This window comes from Amblyraja radiata, chromosome 7 (assembly GCF_010909765.2).
Source record: "Amblyraja radiata isolate CabotCenter1 chromosome 7, sAmbRad1.1.pri, whole genome shotgun sequence".
Classification (NCBI taxonomy): domain Eukaryota; kingdom Metazoa; phylum Chordata; class Chondrichthyes; order Rajiformes; family Rajidae; genus Amblyraja; species Amblyraja radiata.
The window spans coordinates 11,816,394-11,833,226 of NC_045962.1; the positions used below are offsets into that span (position 1 = coordinate 11,816,394).

Consider the following 16,833-nt stretch of genomic DNA (forward strand, 5'->3'; position numbering starts at 1 on the left):
ACGAGGGAATTTGAGGCGCTTGTCAAGAGCAAGCTAAAAAAGGAGACCAGGAGGGCAAAAAGAGACCAGGATAATATTAAGGGTAATCCCAAGAGATTTTATGTACAGAAGGTAAAAAGCATAACCAAAGAGAGAATGGGACACCCTCAGGAATTATAGCAGTCAAATCTATGTGGAGCCACAGGAAATGGGCAAGGTCCTCTATGAATATTTCTCCTCTGTTTTTACTGTGTAGAAAGACATGAGGACTAGGGAACTTGGGGTAGTCAATGGAAGTATCTTGAGAGCAAATATCTTGTATTACGGTCGAAGAGGTACCGAAGGTCCTGGCATGTATGAAGGTAGAGAAATCTCACAGAACTGATCATATTTTTCCGCGAGCACTGTGGGAAGTTAGAGAGGAAATTGTAGGTGCCCTGGCTGTGATTTACGAGTTGTCATTAAATAAGGGTGAGGTGCCGGATGACTGCAGGGTGGCAAATGTTGTGCCTCTATTCAAGAAGAGCTGCAGGGAAAAGCCTGGGAATTACTGGCCCATGAGCCTAACAACTGCAGTCAGAAAGTTACTAGAGGGATATATATGCATTTAGATGGAAAAGGCCTGATGAGGGATAGTCAGCATGGTTTTGTAATTGGGAGGTTGTGTCTCACGAATTTGAGTTTTATGAAGATGTGACCAAAAAGGTTAATGAAGACCTGCAGATGTATATATGGATTTCAGCAAGGCATTCGACAAGGTTCCGCTTGGTAGGCTGCTCTGGAAGGTTAGATCGCATGGGATCCAAGGCGAGATAACTGAATGGATAGAAAATTTAGCTTCATGGTCAGAAGCAGAGGGTGATGGTGGAAGGTTGTTTTTCAGACTGGAGGTCTGTGATTTGTGGTGTGCTGGGCCCATTGCTGTTTGTCATCTATATGAATGATTTGGGTGAGAACGTGCATGGCATGATTGGGAAATTTGTGGATGTCTCAAAAGTGGGTGGTATTGTAAATACTGAAAATGATTGTCAAAAATTGCAACAGGATTGGTTCGGCAGGTGGGCTGAGGAATGGTTGATGAATTTAATACAGAGAAATGTGAGTTGTTGCAATTTGGGAAGTCTAATATGGGCAGGACCAACACAATGCATGGTAGGGCTCTGATGAGTGTTGTAGAGCCTAGAGATCTGGAAGTGCATGTACATAGTTCTTTGAAAGTAGAGTCATAGGTAGACAGGGTGGTCAAAAAGGCTTTTGGCGCATTGGGTTTCATCAGTTGTTGACGAAACATCAGTATTAAAGTTGAGAGGTCTTGCTGTTGTTAGATCAGACGTTAGTGAAGCCACATTTAGTGTACTGTGTTCAGTTTTGGTCACCATGTTATTGGAAAGATGTTGTCAAGCATCAAAGGATAGAGAGAAGACCAGGATGTTGCCAGGACTCAATGTCCTGAGTTATAGGGAGAGGTTGAGCAGGCTAGGACTTTATTCCTCAGAGTGCAGTCAAGTCAAGTCAAGTCAAGTCAAGTCAAGTCAACTTTATTTGTCACATACACATACGAGATGTGCAGTGAAATGAAAGTGGCAATGCTCGCGGACTTTTGTGCAAAAGACAAACAACCAAACAACCAAACAAATTATAAACACAATCATAACACACATATTCTTTTACATAATAAATAATGGAAGGAAAAACGTTCAGTAGAGTTAGTCCCTGGTGAGATAGGCGTTTACAGTCCGAATGGCCTCTGGGAAGAAACTCCTTCTCAACCTCTCCGTTCTCACCGCATGGCAATGGAGGCGTTTGCCTGACCGTAGCAGCTGGAACAGTCCGTTACTGGGGTAGAAGGGGTCTCCCATGATTTTATTTGCTCTGGAGTTGCACCTAATGTTGTATAGTTCCTGCAGGGGGGCGAGTGAAGTTCCCATAGTGCGTTCGGCCGAACGCACTACTCTCTGCAGAGCCTTCTTGTCCTTGGCAGAGCAATTCCCAAACCAGATGGTAATATTTCCGGACAAGATGCTTTCCACCGCCGCTGCGTAGAAGCACTGGAGGATCCTCGGAGACACTGTGAATTTCCTCAATTGCCTGAGGTGGTAAAGGCGCTGCCTTGCCTTACTCACGAGTGCTGAGGCGTGTGATGCCCATGTCATATCCTCGGAGATGTGGACTCCCAGATATTTAAAACAGTTCACCCTATCCACAGGATCCCCATTTATCCTCAATGGAGTGTACGTCCTCGGATGATGTGCCCTCCTAAAGTCCATGATCAGCTCCTTCGTTTTTTTGATGTTCAAGAGGAGGCTGTTATCCTGGCACCAGAGTGCTAGATCAGCCACCTCCTCCCGGTAGGCCTTCTCGTCGTTGTCTGAGATCAGGCCCACCACCACAGTGTCATCAGGATGTAGGATGAGAGGTGATCTTATGGAGGTGTACTAAATCATGAGAGGAATAGATTGGTTAATCGTAAAAAGTCTTTTGCCCAGAATAGGGGAATCGAGAACCAGAGGACATGGGTTTATTGATACGATAGGTTTAGAGGGATATGGACCAAACGCAGGCACGTGGGATTAGTGTAGATGGGACATGTTGGTCAGTGTGGGCAAGTTGGGCCAAAGGGCCTGTTTCTACACTGTATGACTCTTATCACTCAAGTAAAATTAAAAAATGTTTACCTTTTTCTTTCCTCCTAATCTGCAGATTTGGAATGAAATCTGTGGGGTTTCGAATGCTGTGTCTGCTCTGATTAGAACAAAATCTGAAAGGGAATTCCCTAACATAACAACATTCTCTCAGTTAGACTTCTTGGGAAAACTAGCAATGAAGCTTGCGACTCTTGCAATTATTTTGGCCCTCCAAACATGTCGACAAATCCTGGCACGTACCTTCAAGTTGAGATGTTGAGAATGCTGATAGTTCCTTCTGGAACTGCCAGTCATAGCCCATAGGATTTGCACTTTGCTGTACTTGGGGTGTTACAGTGGGGACAGATATCACAGAAGTATTGAAGTCCTGTAAGTAGAGGGCATAAGCCATCATAGATGAGCCAATGTTTGTGCTGTAAACTGAATAGAAAATAGCATTCTATTTGTTTGCTTTTGTTGAAAAAACCTTGACATGAAGGTAATTAGTTTGAATATTTTTTTCAGAAAAAAAGAAAATCAAGGAGACTGCTAATTATTTCATACAATTGAATATATGAGAATATGAAGAATGGAAATAAAATGGATTAAATGTAGGCTTAGTGTTAATGGTTTATTGATAGGTGGCAGGGATTCAGTGGGCTGAAGTGGCTGTTTCCGCACTCTATGTCTGTATGTCTGTAAGAGATACAAAGAGATACAAATATTATATTGTAACGTTTTAATCACTATTGTATCGAAGAAATTAAATTTATTTTTCAGGAATCAGTTCGAATTTTGATCAAGCACTCCGCTGACGTCAATGCTCGTGACAAAAACTGGCAAACACCCTTGCATGTGGCTGCTGCCAAAAAGGCAATTAAGTGTGCAGAAGCAATCATTCCTTTGCTTAGTAGTGTCAATGTATCTGATAGAGGAGGCAGGACAGCCTTGCATCATGCTGCACTCAATGGACATATAGAGGTATGTTGAACATCCTGCATGTGTGCAAGACAAATTTTGGGACTTGTGCTGGAAATGTTGATGCTTAATTTCTAATTGGTAATTAGTAATTTCTATTAAAATACTGCCTTCATTATAATCCTTAAAGATATTGACAGAAACATGTAGTTTGAGTGGTTGATGCTGTCATAAATCAAAGTTTATCTCGTTACACATTTAAATCTGTCGTGGCATTCTAAGTTTCTTCACCATATACACCACACCTAATGGGAATGAAATCCATGTCTCTATTATTGTTCTGTAGCCTTTGCTAATTTTATGTATATGTGTGCATCTTTTGCATTAAACTAGACCTTTGCAAATTTTAGAACCACATGACGTGATGAATTGTGGATGCAAAAATATAATCCACCATTTCAGCATGAAATAATTTGCATTTTAATATTTATTTGTCTGTACTGGGTATATCAAAGTTGATCTTGATTTTTATCTGATTCTAATTCAAAAAGAGGCAAAAGTTAGCTGCTAAATGATGGGTAGTAGAATAGTTAAAGTTCATATATTACTATTTTAAGCTTTTACGTTTCCGTTACTGATATTTGAATTATATTCCCCTGTCATTCAAATAAATCTTAACTTATTTCCTTTCACCAAAAATGTCTGCATTATATATTGGACAATATACATTTCGTGTTTTGTTATGATTCATAACACAATTTCCCAGTTTTTATCCATTTGATAAATCAGCAATTGCAGAAGCAAATAATTCTCCAAGATTGGCATTCAATTAAAATTGAGTTAATACTTTCACAGAATAATGCTGTATGATATCAATGCTTTCCAAAATGAATTCCAAGTATGCGTTTAACTCAATAGTTTATCTTGTAGATTAAGGATATGACTGATAAATCATTCATAAGTAAATTAAATATCTTATTTGCTTACTATTATAAAACATTCCAAGGTATTTCAGATTACCTTAAACAAACAAAAGTTAGCACTGCTAAAGATTTAAAGGAACAAAATGTTGTCTTAAAATGTGAAAGCTCTAGTTTTAAAGTTTGATTGGCAAGGGAGAAAATATCCCGTAAAAAATAAAGGCTGGCAGAATTGCATAGTGGAAGTCCAGTATGTTTTGTTTTTAAAAACTATAAAATACAAATAAAAGGCAGAGAAAAGGAATACAAAAGCTTTCTTCAAAGGGACAGCTAGTAGCAGAAACTTTTGTGGGTGTGAGGAAAAGAGAATTAAAAAAAATGTGTGCAGGCTTACAAGAAGATGCAAGTGATTAAGAGAAAGATTAAGAAAACAATTATTTATTTGTCATATGCATCGGATAGAAACAAAAACATTTTTTTAAACTACAGACACAATAATAATAATAAATATGCAATAATTAATTTTTCTAAGTAAACTAGACCATGAAAGTGCAAAATCAAAAGCATGCAGAGCAGCCATGGTAGAGCAAAGTCTGCAGTGGTAAGATGCTGAGATCGGGTTGTGGTTAGGATTGTGCAGAGTGGTTCAAGAATCTGATGTTTGATGTGAAGCTATTCAGAAACCTGGATTCCTCTGTCTCATCTCCAGACAGGAGCAGCTAGAAGAGGGCGTGACTAATGTGTGTTATCTTTGATGATATTTGCTGTTTTCCCTAGGCTGCGCTTCCTGTAAATCCCTTTGATAGTTAGGATGTTGGTACACAAGCAAGCAATCAACTGGACCAAGCAACTTTCGCCACTTTCCGCAGTCTCCTTCATTCCTAAATGTTTGAACCAGTGAGTATTCGGCGACATGCCGAATCTCTTCAAACATCTGAAGAAGTCGAGGGGTTGATGAGCTTTTTTTAGGGTTGCATCAATATGCAGACTATGAGAGATGTGTACCCCTAGGAACTTTAAGATTTTGACTTTCTCACTGTGTTTCTGCCACCAAAGGCAACTGCATGGTCCCTTGGCTTTACCTTCCTGAAGTCAACAATTGGCTCCTTGGTCTTGCTAATATTGAGAGCAAGATTGTTGTTCTGGCACCACTCAGCCAGATTATTCATCTCCCCCTTGAACCCGTTACCCATTATTCATCCAAAAATGGTGGTATGCGAGGGAGGCTGTAAAAGATCACGAGGAAATAACTGACTTCTTGAATGAATGTTATCTTTTTCAAAGTGGGGAGGACAAAATGTTAGTGATACATGGGATCCATTTTTTAAGCAATTGGAATGTGGTACTTATGGATTTAATATGAAGAAAAACACTAATGGGGAGAATAATAGTGTTCAAGAGAGGTCTTAGAAATTCACTTATTAATTCATTTTTGTCTTTTGGAAGTGAGCTTCAGATGTATTGTTTTGTAAAGTTCCTTAGGTTTAGAAATTCTACTTTGGATGGGAAAATTGCAAATGTCACTTTTTATTTTAAGAAGGGAGGAAGAAAGTAGACTACTACAAACCATTAGTCATGGGGAAGTTGAATTTATTATCAAAGACAAAGTTATTGAGTACCTAGACTTCATTCAGCAGATATTGTCCATTGTAGCAACACCTGGTGGTGGGCCTGGTTAGTCAAACCCTCGGATTGGCTGCACGGATCACGTGGGCTCGGGGGGTGAGATTCGGGGGCTTTTTACAGTGTTGTAGCATTGTAGCGCCACACTTGTGGAAGTAGCATCGTGCTTTTGGCTGTCTTACTGATTCGAGTAAATTTGTTGTTTTCACGTTCCAATATAAAACCATTCAATTCACTCACGGTCTCGACTCGCTAAACCATGTCCATTTGTGCATGGTGGGCTGCGTTTGGCTAATGTAGTGGATTTTTTAAAATCCTTGCAGGTTGGAGAGCCTATGATGTCAAGAAAATGTTTGAGCTTGGCTTTCAGAAACACCCATAAAAATTAATCGGTGGGAAATCAGAAGCAAGGTGTCCATGTAGCACAAAGACAAATCGCTGCAGTTTTATGCAGGCTAATTATCTCAGCTCAATTCATTTTTTCAGGGACAGCCATCTTCAATTACTGCTTGATGCTGGGAGTGTGGTCACTGGTTGAGCAACATCCATTTTCAATTGCAGTTAATGAAGCTATTTGACTGCATGCAATGTGACCTGAACGGCATTATAGCATTGACTGATAACTTGTAAATATTCATGCCACACAAATGCCAGACAATGGCTATCTCAAAGAAGAGAGAGCTTAACCGTCACAGTTTGACACTCCACAACATAAATGTATAAGGGAACATCCAAGAATGTTAAGTATATGGATATGCGCAAAAAAGAAAAATATTACCAAAATAGTATTCTAATGGGGGATAGATTTTGTGGCAAGGATCTGTAATTGGTTAGAAATTAAACTCAGAATTTGTTCTTGAATTGGTAAATACAGTGCCCTTCATAATGTTTGGGACAAAGACCCATCATGTATTTATTTGCCTCTGTACTCCACAATTTGAGATTTGTAATAGAAAAGATCACATGTGGTTAAAGTGCACATTGTCAAATTTGATTAAATATGATTTTTATACATTTTGGTTTCACCATGTAGAAATTACAGCTGTGTTTATACATAGATCCCCATTTCAGGGCACCATAATGTTTGGGACACATGGCTTCACAGGTGTTTGTAATTGCTCAGGTGTGTTTAAATGCCTTCTTAATGTAGGTATAAGAGAGCTCTCAGCACCTAGTCTTTCCTCCAGTCTTTCCATCACCTTTGGAAACTTTTATTGCTGTTTATCAACATGAGGACCAAAGTTGTGCCAATGAAAGTCAAAGAAGCCATTATCAGACTGAGAAACAAGAATAAAACTTAGAGACATCAGTCAAACCTTTGGCTTACCAAAATCAACTGTTTGGAACATCATTAAGAAGAAATAGAGCACTGGTGAGCTTAGTAATCGCAAAGGGACTGGCAGGCCAAGGAAGACCTCCACAGCTGATGACAGAAGAATTATTTCTATAATAAAGAAAGATCCCCAAACACCTGTCCGACAGATCAGAAACACTCTTCAGGAGTCAGGTGTTGATTTGTCAATGACCACTGTCCGCAGAAGACTTCATGAACAGAAATACCGAGGTTACACTGCAAGATGCAAACCTTCAAGCAGTCATTACATGCAAAGGATATCCAACAAAATACTAAACATGACTACTTTCATTTACATGACATTGGTGTCCCCCAAACATTATGGTGCCCTGAAATGGCGGGACTATGTATAAACACTGCTGTAATTTTTACATGGTGAAACCAAAATGTATAAAAATGGCCTTTATTAAAATCTGACAATGTGCACTTTAACCACATGTGATTTTTTTCTATTACAAATCTCAAATTGTGGAATACAGAGGCAAATAAATAAATGATGGGTCTTTGTCCCAAACATTATGGAGGGCACTATGAAACACGTGTTTTTTTCCCCCCAGGCGATGTAAAGTGAGTGCTTGTTTTTTGTTTGTCTATCATTGATAAATAAAGAATTAAGAGTTTATCCAAATTTTCAAATGGCATTAATTTAATAGAGACTTTGTGACAGAGTTTCTTAAGCACTGCCACTAATTTAGCAGCCTGCATTTAAAGGATTTTTAGAAGATTAACACAGTGAGTTAGATACAGACTAAACCTGTGTGTGGATCATTTGAACTGCTTTGCTTCAATTCCTGCTGTGGCCCTACTGCGGAACTGAGCTCCCAATAGAATTTAGCATCTTCAGATAGCCTACTACCATCAATCCAAACAGCACAGTAGCAGGGGGAAATCTTGGCAACACCCTTTTCCTGATTTAGTAAATTCTGGCTCAGTGAGTGACTCCACATTTAAATATTTCCAGTTCCAGTACTAATTAGTCCACGTGGTGAATTTTCAATACTGAGTCTACGCAGTAGGAAGATAGCACAAAATGGTGGTGAATTATTTTTACTAAAAGCAAAGTGGACAGATTTAAAAAATCACCATAGATTTGCTTTTAACCATTTTATGCTGATTTCCCAAACTCATACTAATCCAAACCCTACTGGACATAATGACCAAGGTATTGCCTGATCAAACTCCTTCAATCCTAAATGAATCGCTGGATAGGGATCATCCGTTAGATCTGTCTGGTTCTAATTTTCACCGCCAAGAGCAATGTATAACACCAGCTGCACCATATGAGGAAATCAACTTGTTTTCCAAAGATGGAATCTATGATCTCCCTAATCCATACGTGGGTATCAGCTTTACTACTCTGCTTCTTTTTGATCCTAATGGGATTCCACAGGAACTCCTCATATGAATTCTACCAGACAATATTTAACTAATAATTAATTCCATCTGCAATATGCTGGTTGTGATTTGAAATATTGGCAGCTGACAGATCTGTGGTGAGTCTGCCATTCCAAAAGCAGGAACAGAGATGCTGTTCATTTGAAAACCGAAGCATAATGAGGCAACATCTAGAACCTCTTCCACCAGTTCAATCAAGAGAAGGTTGATGTAGGGAGCATTTTCCTATTCTGTTGTAAAATAAATATTAACATTTATTTCCAACCTTTGTTAATCTCAGTATTCATCAAAATATTTGTTAAACTAATGAATTGCTTTAGAAGTGCAGTCACTGTTGGATATTTACAGAGAAAGATGAAAGAATTGCATTATTTATGAGTAACTTGGCCTTGATTAGATTTGGAAGTGAGTATTCAAAGCTACAAATGCAACACTTAAATAGTACAGCATCATTTCCAACAGTTTCCATGTTGTCAGTTGTCATATATGATGCTGCTACTAAAATAATAAAAACCTATTTCGCAATTGAAATTCTCTTGTGCTTAAGTATTGAAAATGCTGGCTTTGCTTGATATTTTGAGTGTTATTTTCAATGCCACTGCCTTGTGCACCGTATTTCAAAGGGGAAATTTTAACGATCCTTGTCAGGTGATTTCCATGGAGCACATACCAGATATGTTTACAGTAGTATTTATGGCTTTTATTTACCATGTTTAGTGAATATTTTTTTTGCATTTCCAGGAAGTTATTTTCAGCATTTTCTTTTTGCTTTGGAAATTGATATGTGTTACATCACTTTACTTCAAAAACAATATTTTCAGGATATCAAGCTTATACTGATAGTCACCATTTGAGATGCAATGATTTTTTATTTTTAACTTTTAAATATTTTTTCCTTCCCATATTTCCGAAGATGGTAAACCTCTTATTAGCAAAAGGCGCCAATATTAATGCTTTTGATAAGAAGGACAGAAGGGCCTTGCATTGGGCAGCTTATGAGGGTAAGGAATGTTTTGCTTAAAATATGCATTTGAATATTAGACTGTCTTTAGTATAATTAATGTGCATTTAAGGTATTAATGTATCACAAGTTGTAGATTTTTAAAATACCTTTTTATGAGATATTTACACATTCACTTTAATTTTCTTTAGGTGAAATTTTTCTCTGAATTATTTTTATTGTTTGATTCCTTTCATTGAAATTGGTGTGAGAAGATTAGGATCCTGACAAATTGTATAACTAGACCTGTTGAACTAACTAGTGGGGGTGGTTTTAACAGATTGGAAAAGTATAAACAATGTTAAAGAGGAGCGTGCAGGAGAGGTTATCGAAGTTTCCAGAATAAGAAATAGGACAGGAGGTTTAGAGAGGGATACAAGTCTAACTTCAGGCAACATAGGGACCATTTTGAGAAGAGGGGTGAGAATACAGATGTTATCTAAATGCAGTAAATGAAATAAGTTAGATGAGCTTATAGCACAGTTGGAAATTGGCAGGTACGATGTTGTGGGCATCACAGAATCTTGGATGAACGCAGAACAAAGCTGGGAGCTGAATATCCACGGATGCACATCTTATTAAAAAGAAAGGCAGGTAGAAGAGGTGGTGGGGTGGGCTAGGTTGGTAAGGAATGACATCCAATCTTTATCAAGGAATGACATTGGATTAGAAAATGTAGAATCCATGTGAGTAGAGCTAAGAAACGGTACCGGTATAAAGATCCCGATGGGAGTTATATACAGGCCTCCGAATAGTAGTCAGGATGTAGGGTACAAAGTACATCAAGAAATAGAAAAGGAATGTAAGAAAGACAATGTTGCCGTGGTCAAGGGGGATATCAGCATGCAAGTAGATTGGGAAAATCAGATTGCTACTGTATCCCAAGAGAAGGAATTTGGAGAATGCCTACGGGATGGGTTCTTAGAGCAGCTTGTGGTTGAGCCCACGAACAAAAGGCAGTTCTGGATTTGGTGTTGTGCAATGAACAAGACTTGATTAGGAAGCTTAAGACGAAGGAACCCCCTAGGAGGCAGTGATCATGCTATGATAGAATTCAGCCTGTAGTTTGTGAGGGAGAGGCTGAAATCAGATATATTGGTATTACAAGGGGGAGATGATGGAATTGATGGCATTTTGACCAAGTTTGTTGGTGATACAACGGAAGGTGGAGGGGCAGGTCGAGTTGAGGAAACAGGAAGTTTGCAGGACTTGGGACAGGTTGGGAGAGTGGGCAAAGAAGTGACAAATACAATGCAGCAAATGGTCATGCTCTTTGGTAGAAAGAACTAGACTAACTAAGTGGGACCCGTTGGGTTCCTATCACACAGGAGGCTTGGTCCCCCAACTCAATATTCCACCACTCACCCATCGCCCCAACTGCACAGGCGCAGCTCATTTCCCCTCATGCCTTGCACTCTCTCTTCCCTCCTCTTCCCCCTCCCTCGTCTTTCCCCTCTCCCCCTCCCCCAATCCCTCCCCCACCCCTCTCTCCTTCTCCTTTCCCCTATCCTCAGTCACTCCCTCCCTCCCTCCATAACTCCTCTCCCCTCCCTACCCCCTCCTATCCTTCTATCCCCCACCTCCCTCACTCCTCACCTCATCCTATCCCCCCCCACTATCCCTTCTCACCTCTCCCACTGCCCTCCTCTCCCTCTGTTCCCCACTCCCCCTCCTCTCCCTCTATTCCCCCTCCTCCCCCACTCTCCCTCCTCACCTCCTCCCTCTTCTTTTCTCTCTCCTCCTACCCTCCCCCAATCCCTCCCTGCGTGCCCCCTTAGACCCAGGCCTTGAATCCTCGGCTTGGCCCAGAATCACCAGCAGTTATGGTCGTGCCGGCGGGGGGTGGGGGGGGGGGGTGAGCTCGGAGAAAAGACGGGGGAAGAGCCATAGGGGAGAGGGGTGTATCACGGGGAAGGGGGCAGGAGCCAGCAAGGGGGACCAGAGGGGAAGGGGCTGGAGCTGCGGGGTGTTGCGATGGTGGTGCGTTTGGGACTCACAGTGGGCGCTGGACACACGCTAACTTTTACAATGTACTACTGATTGTAACGAAACTTGTTGCACTCGCAGCACAGGAGAACGATGAGTGAGCTGACGAAAAATCATAGCGCTGTCGCGTACCGTTTTTGCGCAAATAGAACAACCGTCCAAACCGGAAGAGTACAAGATCAGAGTTTTAGTTATGTATAGATAAAGGCTTTCTAAATAAGGAGAAGATTCAAAAATCGGAGTTGCAAAGGAACGTGGGAGTGCTGGTTCAGGATTCCCAAAAGGTGAATTTGCAGCTTGAGTCGGCGGTCAGGAAGCCAAATGCAATGCTTGTATTTACTTCCAAGGGACTGGAATATAAAAGCAAGGATGTAATGCTGAAGCTTTATAAGGCATTGGTGAGGCCACATTGGAATATTGTGAGCAGTTTTGGGCCCCATTTCTGTGGAAGGATGTGCTGACGTGGAGAAGGACCAGATGAGGTTTACTCAAATGATCTTGGGGATGATTAGGGTAACGTATGCAGAGCATTTGAAGGCTCTGGGCCTGTATTCACTGGAGTGTAGAAGGATGAAGGGGTTATCTCATTTGAACCTACTGGATAATGAAAGGCCTAGGATGAGTGGAATGGATGTTTCTAATAGTGGGAGAGTCAAAGAACAGAGGGCACAATCAGAATATTAGGACGTACCTTTAGAATAGAGGTGAGGAGGAATTTCTTTAGAGAGAAGGTGGTGAATCTGTGGAATTCATTGCCATAGACAGCTGTGGAGGCCAAGTTGTTTGGTATTTTGAAAGCAGAGATTGATTGGTTCTTGATTAGTAAGGGTGTCAAAGATTAAGGGGAGAGGGCAGGAGAATGGGTTGTCAGAGAAAAATAGATCAGCCATGATTGAATCCGGAGTAGACCCGATGGGCCAAATGGTCTTATTCTACTCCTAAATAAATTAATGGCCATTTTAATCATCTTGTGAGTGGGTTTTTGTGGAACGCGATCGATTGGAACGTTGCGGTTTGCGGTGAATTTAAACACCATATCGGCAGGAAAAACACTCCCGGTTCATATGGGGCCCGAATCACATTTTCGCAACGTGAAATTTTGATTAAAGTCATCCTAAGAAGCAAGTTTACATGTAAAATATACGACTTACCTTGCTTTGTCCCATACGTGAGATCCGTTCCGTTGCCTGCGTTGACGGCGTTAGAAGTCGCTTTTTATTTTACCCCAGCGCTGAAATTGTCCCGCGGATTTAAAAAAAATTCAGAGAACGGCAGTCGGAACGAATTTTACTGAAGGTAAGTTTTGTAACATACCTACCAAGAGCATTTAGTCGGTAGTGGCGACCTGAAGAAAGTGCTGTCGGCCTGGGTCTACAACATGAGCCGCATCAACCGGACGGTGTGGCAGCTGGTGAAGAAGGGCTCGCTGGTGCCGACTTGAGCCATCAGCACAGATGTTTAAGGTGAAACAACACAAAGTGCTGGAGTAATTCAGCAGGTCGGGCAGCACCTCTGGAGAACGTGGATATCCATGATCTCCAGAGGTGCTGCCTGACCTGCTGATTTACTCCAGCACTTTGTGTCGTTTTGTGTATTAAACAGCATCTGCAGTTCTTTGTTTCTACATAGTTTTAAGGTGATTCTGACCTTTTAGTTTGGTTTCGAGATACAGCATAGAAACAGGCCCTTCGGCCCACCGAGTCTGCAGCGACCAGCAATCACTCGTACATTAGTTCTATCCTACACACTAGGGACAATATTACAGGTGCTAATTAACCTACGATCCTGCATGTCTTTGGAATGTGGGAGGAAACTGGAGCACCCGGAGAAAACCCACGTGATTACAGGTAGCACTCGTAGTCAGGCTTGAGCCCAGGTCTCCAGTATTGTTAGGCAGCAACTCTACTACTACGCCTCTGTGCACACCTTGTGTACATTCTGACACGTAAAGGTTTACGGAATGTAACCCTTAGTAAGTTGCAGAGTGATTGTAATGTGAAATGATTAAGTTTTGGTGGAAAAATTGGGAGAGACTGTATCGACTAAATGAAAGTTCAAAAGAATGTGCAGGAACATGGTCTGGATGTATATATGCATAAAACAAAGTGGCAGGGCATGGTCCAAGGATGATTAGTAATGCATATGGGATCTTGAGATTTGGTGTAGAGTACAAAAACTTTAGGGATATTATGTTGAATCTGTATGAAGCATCGCGTAGCTCACAACGAGAGGATTGTGGTCATGTACTTGAGGTCATGGAAATTGTACAGAGGAGTTACAAGGGAGACTATTGTCAGCTTCAAGGATGAACAAGAGAAGCTGGGTTGTTCTTTTTTGGAGCAAAGAAAGTTAAGGGGAGGTTTGCTGGCAGTGTACATAATCATGACATATTTAAACGTGGTAAATGGACTGTTCTGCACCAAGGAGACGGGTTTTAAAAAATTGGGACAAAAGCTGCAAAGAGGATAAGAGAAAAATGTTTTTTGTTTATAATTCTATTGTTAGGATTGTTAGAATCTAGAATTGTTAGGATTTGGAATTACTTGCCTTGAGGGATAAAATCAATAAATGCCTCAGACTAGAGGGAATAATTTACAGCCATATGGACAGAGCAGGGGAATAGGATTGATGGAATATTGGTATTAAGAATCGGTAGCAACTTAATGAGCTGAACCCAATTGAGCATGCTTTTTATATGCTGAAGAGAAAATTGAAGGGGAATAGCCCCCAATAGAAGCATAAGCTAAAGATGTCTGGCAGACTGGTGATGTCCATGAGTCGCAGACTTCAAGCAGCCATTGTATGCAATGGATATACTACAAAATGCTAAACATGACTACTTTCATTTACATGACATTGCTGTGTCCCAAACATTATGGTGCCCTGAAATGGCGTGACGATGTATAAACACTGCTGTAATTTCTACATGGTAAAACCAAAATGTATAAAAATGGCCTTTATTAAAATCTGACAATGTGCACTTTAGCTACATGTGATTTTTTCTATTACAAACCTCAAATTGTGGAGTACAGAGGCAAATAAATAAATGATTGGTCTTTATCCCAAGCATTATGGAGGGCACTGTAAATCTTGAAATAGATGTTAAGAATACAGTGAATGTTGTTGAGCATTCATTCCATAAAACAACATGAAAATGTTATGTATTACAATCCGTGTAAAATGTGAAATTTTGTACTATAGGTCATGTTGAAGTAGTTTCTTTGCTGTTGAATCATGGAGCTGAAGTTACTTGTAAGGACAAGAAAGGCTATACACCATTGCATGCAGCTGCATCTAATGGACAGATTAATGTGGTAAAACTTCTGATCAATCTTGCTGTGGAGGTAAGTGTTCTTTGCTTGGAAGACGAATAGAGCGAAAGTGTATATATTTTTTTCTTGAAGTACTCATATAGATAAGAGGCCAACAGGTGCATAGCAACAACATATCAACCACAACATCCATTTATATAATGGTCTTAATGCAGAAGAACATCTTATTGCAGTTCACTAAAATGTTATTCAAACAAAATAATTATTCCAATCTCTATGTTAAGGCAGATGATCAAAAGCTTGGTCAAATAGCTTTCAGGAGAATCTTAAAACCGCAAAGGGAAATTGGGAAGAAAAGAGGTTTGGGAAAGAAATTCCAGCTCACACACAAGGTACATGAGCCAGTAGTTTCAAGTTTAAATCAGAATTAGAGGAGTGCAAATATCTTGAAGGATTTTAGGGGTGGAGAAGATTATACAAGTAGGGAAGATTATCACGATAGAGGTGTTAAATGGTAACTGATATAAGGGTTAGGGGAGAATGTGTCTTGTTACAAATTAGGATATCGACAGAAGATCTCAATTTTTGGTAACTAGAATGAAGGCAGCTAATCAGGAATGTATTGGAATAGTCAAATCCAGAATTAATAATGTTTGAGCTGAGGTGGCTGACAATACACAAGTGGCAAGGGTAGGAGTTCTAAAAAGTTTTAAATTAAGTATTACAATAGAACATAATGAAGAACTATTCCTGAGTGAAAAGTTTTTTGAAGAAAACTAAATTTTAATTGAGGCTGTTTGGGTAATGGGAAGTTTAGTTCTTCCAGAATTTCAAATCACTGTCCAGAAATTTGAGATGCAGAATTAAATTAAATCACATGGAATTACTTTTGGCAAAAAAAGAAATAAACACAATTTCTGTTTTTCCATATAAATTTCCAGGTTTTGCTTTCAAAGATGCTCTTTATTTAAAATGTGAGATTGCAAGCCCTGATTCATGTGGGATATACTGTATAAGAAACAGCTGTAGTGGAGAATAGGTATAAATGGTTTACTTTTGGACTGTGTCATGTTTTAATATCTTAGTTTTATTTTCTGTATAATATTAATGTCAGTTTGACATTCAAAAAATAAGGATGAAGGATTGTGTTATCAGCAGTTTCAAACATTTAATGCTAAATGAGTTTGTTTTCTGTATTAGAATTGCACAAAATTTATTTCTTCAGATTGATGAACCGAATGCCTATGGCAATACAGCACTCCATATTGCATGTTACAATGGACAAGATGTGGTTGTCAATGAACTTATTGATTATGGTGCGAATGTGAATCAGCCCAACAACAAGGGATTTACTCCTCTGCACTTTGCTGCTGCTTCAACCCATGGTGCTTCATGTCTTGAACTATTAGTAAATAATGGAGTCGATGTCAATGTCCAGGTACAACTTTTCCTACATTTTTTTAATTGTAAAAAATAAATTTTATGAACGGTAAATGATAATCCACATATTTTTCTTTTAATTGCAACATTTGTATCTTTAAAAAAATAAGTACATCCTTTCATCTATTTGCATTAGTACCAATAGAGGTTCTCCAGTTGCTGTGGTCTGATCAACAGACTGTCGGTCAATATGGAAGCTCTTTTGCTTCATTCTTCACCCCTAAACATCAGGATTGGAGAATTGTTAAATGTTTGCAGCCTAAAAAGAGGATATTTGGCCCATCTTGTCTGAGTCGGCTATCTACCTGAACCATTTGCTAGT

At 39.8% G+C, this 16,833-nt stretch overlaps 1 protein-coding gene across 11 annotated transcripts in view; it reads left to right on the forward strand.

Moving 5' to 3' along the window:
- The window catches only part of ankrd44 (ankyrin repeat domain 44), a 152,243-nt gene that overhangs the window by 59,478 nt on the left and 75,932 nt on the right, over positions 1–16,833 (forward strand). For 7 of the 11 annotated variants that reach the window (XM_033023720.1, XM_033023722.1, XM_033023713.1 and 4 more), the window contains 5 exons: positions 3,384–3,584; positions 9,727–9,814; positions 15,001–15,143; positions 15,356–15,463; positions 16,297–16,509. In XM_033023720.1, coding sequence (XP_032879611.1) covers positions 3,384–3,584; positions 9,727–9,814; positions 15,001–15,143; positions 15,356–15,463; positions 16,297–16,509 — 753 coding nt within the window. The remainder of the gene's footprint in view (positions 1–3,383; positions 3,585–9,726; positions 9,815–15,000; positions 15,144–15,355; positions 15,464–16,296; positions 16,510–16,833) is intronic. The other 4 variants (XM_033023717.1, XM_033023719.1, XM_033023718.1 and 1 more) reach the window with 1 other exon arrangement.